The 8,591-nt window shown below is 41.6% G+C and overlaps 1 protein-coding gene across 1 annotated transcript in view; it reads left to right on the forward strand.

The window, feature by feature from the left end:
- atp6v1b2 (ATPase, H+ transporting, lysosomal 56/58kDa, V1 subunit B2) overlaps positions 1 to 6,828 on the forward strand; it is a 31,435-nt gene extending 24,607 nt beyond the window's left edge. The window contains exons 10-14 of the mRNA XM_015391066.1: positions 335 to 485; positions 599 to 681; positions 3,989 to 4,093; positions 4,174 to 4,303; positions 5,980 to 6,828. Coding sequence (XP_015246552.1) covers positions 335 to 485; positions 599 to 681; positions 3,989 to 4,093; positions 4,174 to 4,303; positions 5,980 to 6,122 — 612 coding nt within the window. The 3' untranslated portion in view covers positions 6,123 to 6,828. The remainder of the gene's footprint in view (positions 1 to 334; positions 486 to 598; positions 682 to 3,988; positions 4,094 to 4,173; positions 4,304 to 5,979) is intronic.
- Positions 6,829 to 8,591: the final 1,763 nt, after the last annotated feature.

An 8,591-nucleotide genomic window follows, 5' to 3' on the forward strand; every position in this document is an offset into this window, starting at 1 on the left:
ACCAGTAGGTGGCAGTAGTGTTCTTTGACAAACATGGATGCCTCCAGTAAAGCCCATTCAAAGGAAAATTAATCTTAATTAAAATCAACATTTATTGAACAGGATGTAATAATTTCATATTTTAAGTACATTCAGAATTTTGAATTCTGAATATGAACGGACTTTTCCTTTAATGACCAGTCAAACTTGCTATGAACCAGTGTTTAATTAGCAGGTGTAATAATGGTGTGGCCACAGCGTGCACATCTCATGTTGCTCACAATGATCCTCAATAAGAGGGAGCATTGATCATTATTCTGCCTTCACAACTTTTTCTCTGTTTATCATCCGTCAGGTGTCTGCTGCCAGGGAGGAGGTGCCAGGCCGTCGAGGATTTCCAGGTTACATGTATACCGATCTGGCCACCATCTATGAGCGTGCTGGTCGAGTAGAGGGAAGAAATGGCTCAATCACCCAGATCCCTATTCTGACGATGCCGAATGACGGTGAGCAGGAAGAACCGCTGGTTCATTACATTATTTCTTCTTTTATCAAGACTGCAGGTTGATCTCTGTTCTCTGGATCGTTTTTTTTTAAATGTCCATTTTTTGTGTCGCAGATATTACCCATCCAATTCCTGATCTGACTGGTTACATCACAGAGGGTCAGGTCTATGTGGACAGGCAGCTGCACAACAGGCAGGTAGGAGATTCATTTCATGCATAATTTCTGCTCTGAGCTTGGAGTCAGGGGCAGATTTAGAAAATTTGGGGCCCTTGGCAAAGACACTTAATATTATAAGCATTCTGATGGCATTTTAGCATAAGAACTTTTATCAAAAACATGATTAATGTGCACATATAAGGAATAGTTGTATTAACTATACATGGTCTTTAAAGAAAAAAGGAAGTTCTGAATCCTTTTTTCAGAAAACTTCTATATCATGGAGGGGTAAAACTGGTGAGATTTTTTTGTTCAATACTAGCGGCTACCAGTACTAGCAGCTACCAATACTAGCAGCTACCAATACTAGCAGCTACCAATACTAGCAGCTACCAATCAGACTCTACAGTAAACAACAGTGCTAACTTTAGCAACTTTAAGGAGTCCTAACCTGGTATTTTACATATAAATTCTTTTAAAATTGTCTATAAATTCATCTATAAACATTGTTAGGAGCAATCTTTTTCAATGGAGCTCATTCTGATCCCACTGAGTGTGGAATTGACTTATAAATGCACTTACATGTATGTACTAGGGGTGGAACGGTTCACAAAATCCACGGTTCGGTTCACGGTTTCGTGGTCGGGTTCGGTATATGGTTATTGTTACACCGAAAAATTAAAAAATTAATACAAATTTATGAAAAAATACAAATTTATGAAATTAATGAAAAAAATCCCCCAAAATTAATGAATTGTCATTATTTTCAATGATCCGCGGAAACCCAGGATCATTTCCACATGTTTTGATGCTTTGAATTTAATTAAATCATCTCGCGCATAAACCGAACGCAACACACGCGAATCGAACCGAGACAGCCGAACCGAACCGTTCGGACGGTTTTCATAAACCCATCCATCGCTAGTATGTACTGGTGAGGATTCTTAGTCATCCAGGTCAGTCATTGCAAAAAAGTTAGAAAACAATCCACTGGACTTTTTCCAAGTTTGCAGATGTTTCGCTTCCCATCCAGGAAGCTTCTTCAATTCAAAATTTCAGAAATAGTGTTGGGTTTGAGGTTTTATACAGTAGAACAACAAAGCCTTGTTTTGGCTTTGGCAGGTATGGGGCTTTGCAGGCTAACAGATAAGCTAAATGACCCCTATTTCATAGAGGTGGACCCGTTCTTGTGGTTCAATTTGCATGTTTTCTAAACAAAAACAAGGCTTTGTTTTTATGTCCACTCTATGAAGCCTTAGACCCAACGTTATTTCTGACATTTTGAATTGAAAAAGCTTCCTGGATGCTAAGCGGAACGTCGTCAAACTTGGAAACAAAGTCCAGTGGAATGTGGCTGAGCGCCGGAGGAATGGCTGGAAGGCCCACTGCGAGACTATTGAAGTGGGTTCCAGGGGCGTCGCAGGCAGATCTCTACACCGCGTCCTTGGAATCCTAGGGATTTGTAGAGCGCTTCCTGGACACAAGTCGGGGAACTGATCACCCCCGGCTGGGTCATCCGAGTGAGGGTGTATGACTAAGACCCAAAACACCCAGTGATGAGTCACTTAAGATGTGTCCAGGTTGCACCATTAGGTTCATTACAATTCTAACTGAAGCCCAGCACTAACGTACACATTTTCATATTTAAGTCAGATTTTTGGATGATGATTCCTTTGAAGAGATGAACTAGGCACTATTTATCTAAGTAACATATTATAAAAATGCTTTTGACAGATTTTGACTTATCTCCCATGTCTGAGGACCAAATCACTGCTACATGAGGCTTCTATAGCCCCGTTTACACTACCTTCTGAAAACCGATCCGTGCCGAGCTTGGATCTGTTAAGTGTTCTGAGCTTGGTTCCTTGCGACCGTTTACACACCACGCTAGCGCGGTTCCTCGCCTCCTAGTGCCGATCTACAGTACTACTGCGCTCTAGAGGGAAACAAGCAAATCAGCACGGCACCTATAACATTCAGGATGTTTGTGGAGAGTTGTGCAAAGAAGGCAGCCTTTGGTGAATTTAGTTGAGAGTCTGTTTTGGGAAGTTGATACAATAACGATAGTCTAATCAGGGCCTACAGACCCTGGAAAAAATGACAGACATTGAGGTTTAACACACTGCTAAGCAGAATCATCACTGGAAACTGTGTGGCACGGTAGGAAAGCTAGTATTTTTATGAATGTCTGAAACTTCATCATTACAGAGAATGACTTTTATGCTACGTTCACACCGCATACAGCAGAGGCAGCAGAAGCAGCTGGTTTACCTGCAAAGTCAATGCTTGACAGGTGCAGCAAAAGGTCCCGCAGCGACTCATGAGCTTGTGAGCATCAGAAGCAGCAGCTGCTGGAGTTGGAAAAATTGAACTTTTGCTGCTGGACGCGCCACATTAACCAATCAGAGAAGCTGATCTGGGGGCTGGCAGAGAGAGAGACACTGCGCTGCTGATGCAGAGAACTATGATCACTCCTCTGAAACAGTTTATTAATGCCTAAAATAACTTAAAATTTAGAAACCTGCCGAAAAAATATGTTTGATTTTATCATTCTGGTTCCTGCAGTTTGAATTACGTACATGAAAAATGCTAACATCTACTTCCAGCCGCCGCGAACAGTAGCAGAAAACCGCAAAGAGATGACCGGGCTAGTTGAATGGGATTCCCAGTGACAGCGTACGGCCGGTTTGTGCGAGTCTGAGCCGCTCCGACAGAGAAATTATATTTGAAGGAAGGATGGTAATCTGGATGAACTGACTGCACAGACCATGTTTTCAGGACTTTCTCACTTAAAAATATATTAAAACTACTTTTTACCCACTAATCAAAGCAAATATAGCTGCCATTGTTACAGGCAAAGAAAGGATAGGGTAGCTCCACCCAACGAGCATCACACCCACTTTTCCACCGCACATCTAGAGCAGCAAAGATGCTTCAGCCGCGAGCCAGAACTAAACTTGTACAAGCATCAAAACTAAGGAAGCACGCACGTTTTTGCTGCTCTTGCTGCGTGCACTCTGAACATAGTCTAAGGAGATGACCACGTTAATGCGGTTCGGTTGTGTCTGGCGTGGTCCAGTTCAGTTGTGCGTGCCATTTACACTAAACGGGTATCTCGGTTACCGTACTCAGACTGATCTCGACATGATTTCAAAAGAGTAATGTAAATGGGGCTTATATTAATGTGTTTAGGTCTGTGCGAGGTATACAGCTGTTCTGGAACGGTATTTATTGTTAGAGGTCTCCTTTGGCATAGCTGCTCTCTTTATCGTTCTTAAATAAACTGGAAATAATGTATTTTTTGTTGTCTTGCCGTTTTTACGCACTGTATGCTTCTGTCTTTTAGATCTACCCTCCTATCAACGTGCTGCCCTCTCTGTCTCGTCTAATGAAGTCTGCCATTGGTGAAGGGATGACCAGGAAAGACCATGCTGATGTGTCCAACCAGCTGGTAAGGAACCTTAGCCACTTTTTAAAATGCAGGCAGTGATGTTTGAAGAGCGACCATGATGTGTGTCTGTCTGCCTCCAGTATGCCTGTTACGCCATCGGTAAAGATGTCCAGGCCATGAAGGCTGTGGTGGGAGAAGAGGCCCTTACCTCCGATGACCTGCTTTATCTGGAGTTCCTGCAAAAGTTTGAGAAGAATTTTATCGCTCAAGGTAAGAAGATCTTTAATGAATAGAGGTTGGTCCTTTCTGACTAATTAGTGTTTGATGGAATAGGTTTCTAAATCAATGTTCATAGTTTTAATATAAAAAAAAGCACTTAGGAGCATATTGGTTGTTTACCTAAAGAGGACACAGGCAGCAGCATCTGGATCAGCCACAGCTGTCTGATCTACTTTCTTAGCTCTAGTGAGGACGCAGGCAGCAGCATCTGGATCAGCCACAGCTGTCTGATCTACTTTCTATAGTTCTAGTGAGGACGCAGGCAGCAGCATCTGGATCAGCCACAGCTGTCTGATCTACTTTCTTAGCTCTAGTGAGGACGCAGGCAGCAGCAGCTGGTTTTCATTGATGGCTAATTAACAGGCCTTTGCTGAGCTGAAGCAAGAAACCTCTAAAACCTGCAGGGCAGTGTGTGACTCTGGGCAGGGCAACATTAGACCTTTAATCCCTGAGATGTTCTTCTGGTGATAGAAGATCCACTTTGTTCCTGTCTCTATGAGCCTCTGAAGGTTCAGGTCAGATTTAGAGCCTGGTTGTTGCTTTCTAGCTGGATTAGCTGAAACTTTGAAATGTTCTTCCTTTGGTCCAAACACCTTTATTAGTTTTGATTGAGCTTAAGAACATTGTTGATCTCCTCTCTGCATTTATCCAGTCACCCTCTGACATGCTCACAGCTGACTCCTCTGTGTCGTTGTTTATGATAATCTCCAGTGGGGAAGGAAGCATGTAGATATTGAAAAGGAGGGGCTCCAGGATGAGATTCCTGAGGAACGCCGTTTCTCTGGTCTTCATCTACTGACACAAAAAAGTATTTTTATTCTCCAAGTAGGAGGCCGACTAGTAGAGTAAAGGCTGAGATATACTCAGAAACCAGGTCGTCTGTGTGTGTCGCAGTGAACGCAAATGCCTCCCCCCCCCCCTTCCACAGACACTCTGCTGCACCTCTTCAAAATTGTAGGTGACGGCAGACAGGAGGCCTCCGATTGGTCAAATCTACATCAGCTCTACACTATGCTAATTTCCTGTTTGGTAGCTTAGTGGCTTGCTTTGTTTCTATGACTGCCATTTTGGAAAACAACTCGTGAAGATGAACCAGGTAGAAGAGTGAGGTGCGTGAAAAAACTGGGAGCCTTTTTCCACCTGGATCTCCGCTCTTTTTGGCCCTCATGTCCCTCCATTGTTGCACAAACTTGCCCCCACTTCCTCACCGCCTCGGCCGTATCTAGACCCACAGCTAGTTCCTGATTGGCCCTCTTGCGTTGTGGCGTGGAATAACATAGCGCAGACCACGCTTCAATATTGGGCAGAAATCCAAAATATCTGCGACACACTCACTGCGACACACTGCTGCGGGAGGATAACCAGCCGTTTACTCTGCAGCTTGTTGTGAAAACTCCTTTTGCAGGGATGCATGTGAAGATTCTGGCAAAGAGAAATCAGCAGGCAGGTGAACCAGTGACATTTTCCTTAACCTAAAGAAGCTTCTGGTAACTGTTGGACTGTTGTGGCATGTTTGATGTTTAACAAAAGGTTAACCTGTGGATCTGTTGGACTTGGCTGACTTGGAAATGTGTTGTTCAAGTTCAGGTACATTTAGAGCGTGAGCACAGCTGCTCACATCGTAGCCCTGCTTAACGCTGTTTGTTCTTCCCCTGTTCTCCATTTAGGCCCGTATGACAACAGGACTGTGTATGAAACCCTGGACATCGGTTGGCAGCTGCTGCGAATTTTCCCCAAGGAGATGCTGAAGAGGATTCCTCAGAGCACCCTGGCCGAGTTCTACCCCAGAGAATCTGCTGCCCGTCACTAAGGCACCCTTCAAAGTGTTCACCCTCTCCTCTCCTTAGCTGGAAACTTGTCATCAAACCTCCTTTCATCTCCAGCTTTACTTTTTTTTTTTTTAGCCTCCAGTCTGTTTGTTTCCATGAATCACATCTGCCCTTCAAACACCACCCACACCTCCCTCCCTCCCTCCCCCTCCATAAGGACAGAGACCTTTCCAGTATGTGACTCTACTGTAGTTTATCTGTGTTCATGAGTGGAAAGTTTTGGTGGTTCTTCTATCGACTTTTAAGTGCAAACAGTGAGCATATCGATGTAGTTTTAAATCAGTCTCTATTTATTCTGCTCCTCCATCAATATTATTTTTAATGAATGCAGCTTGTTGGAAACCAGATAAAGATTTATGTATAGATTAACAGATTAAAACATCATTAAATGGACGTAATAATCCCGTATTGCTGGTTTTATTGTCATGTTGTTTTCATTGCTATTTGCAGGAAGCTGCTTTCTGTGTTTTTGGTTTTTCTTTTTTTTTGAGAGGTGTTCAAACTCAAATATATTACAGAGGTTTCACTCACCTATCAGATAAAGATGTATGTTTACATTATTTGTGTTTGTTGGTAAAAAGTATATAAAGAATATTGAACATTCCCCCAAACTATGTGCAGAAATGAAATCTTTGTTGTGGAAAATGATCCTTGTGAGTTTGTGTCTGTGAATAAATTAAAGTCCATGAAAACATTTTTGGGTTTTTTGTTTATTTATTGCAGCCATGGTAGCTTTTGTGTGAGGTGATCCATGGATAAATGTTTTTCATGCTGGCATTGCTTAGGGTAGAACTACAGATCTTATTCTAAATTATAAAAATCAATCATGATCTTAAATTAGAGCATTGAAATGAACTAATTTGGTGATCAAATCCTACCCAGAGTTGTGGTACACAGACTCTAAAATGAAGGATGAAAAATTGTCTGTGTATGTTTTCCAGTGTAGTCCTGTTTCTCTGACTGACTAAGGGGATGTGCTCTCTTCATCCTCTGACATGGAGTTGGTTCGGAATTCGTCTGCCTGGCTGTGTGTTTCCTGGAAGGGGCCGCCTGTGGAGCTGGTTGACAGTTGCCTTTTCGCCTTTGCATAATTTTTTTGCATCCTTTTCAGAGCAGTGTGGTCGAGAGCATAAAAATACCAGGGTTTCTTTTCCCAGCAGCATGAAACTGGTGTATTTTTTTATTTATTTTTTTTTTTTCGATAGTGGGAACTGGTCAGAGTTAAAACAAAGAGTCCAGTACTGTACAAAGACATCCTGGATAAAAAAAATAAAACGTACACCTAAAGCACAAAGCCAGAGTTCAAAGTTGAATCTAACTGAACCTTCCAGGCAGCTGGGTTTTCCCTAATTACCTGTGGTTGTTTTTTAATTTTTATATTCAAAAATACATTTTAAATAAAGTACTACTACTCATATGTATTCATATTTGAATGAATCATTAGCAGACTGAGTTTCCCACCTGTAGCTTTAATTGTGTTTATGTATGATTGGTTGTTATGTGACAGATCGTCCAGCAGTCAATAAGCAAAGAACCCAAAATCCAAATAAGTCATTTTTGCCAATGGAACAAGACAATTTACATTTACAATGAGTGCATCGTCTTATTTCAAGTCCATATTATCTATTCATTTTATTTTCTGAGTAATAATAATCATTCCATTGGCAAATCATCTTATTTACCTGCTCAAATGAAGGGAAAATGCATCTAATTTAAGACATTTTGACTTATTTCTAGATGGTTTTTGCAGTGAAGGTGTCCTCCGCCTCTGTTCCAATGACTGCTGCTAATATGTAACAACCTGCATTATAAGCTATCGTGAACAAGCAGTGGATACGTCTTTGAACCCTTTTTCCCAGGAGGCATATCCTAAGTGAATAAAGTGTTTGTAATAGTACAGGAAAGCCTTCCTTTCTGTTCTCCTTCCTCACCCTGCATAGATCTTGTAGGAACCTCTGGTTACTGATTTGCATTATGATTATAATCCTCAGTGGAGGAGATATAAGTTATAAGTTAACTTATTAACTAAGCGTGCTCAGGCAAGGAGTAAGATCAGGATTTAAAAAAAATGTTCTTGCTTAAATAACTCGAAACACAAACTGCAGGCAAGAAATGAGCCTTCTGCTCTCTCATTTCATCTACATATTTATTACACACAATAATACTTATTCTAAAGGTTCAACAAACCATTTAAAGTGAATTTGTTGCAAAGCTTGCAGCAAATAATCTCATGTATGTGAATACTGTAATACGATCAGGATTCATTCAACCTTAGGCACCTTTCACACCTTGCTGATTTAGCCAGTGATGCCTGACGTCCCAGAATTTCCTACAACGCTGCCATACGCTGAACTTTCTATGTATTTTTTCAATTTTAGGCATATACAGAGAGTATTCATAAATAGGCCAGAACTTATGTCCAACGACAGCCTAACTTACGCATAACGCAC

The sequence above is a fragment of the Cyprinodon variegatus genome, unplaced genomic scaffold (genome assembly GCF_000732505.1).
Source record: "Cyprinodon variegatus isolate N-32 unplaced genomic scaffold, C_variegatus-1.0 Scaffold523, whole genome shotgun sequence".
Lineage (NCBI taxonomy): Eukaryota > Metazoa > Chordata > Actinopteri > Cyprinodontiformes > Cyprinodontidae > Cyprinodon > Cyprinodon variegatus.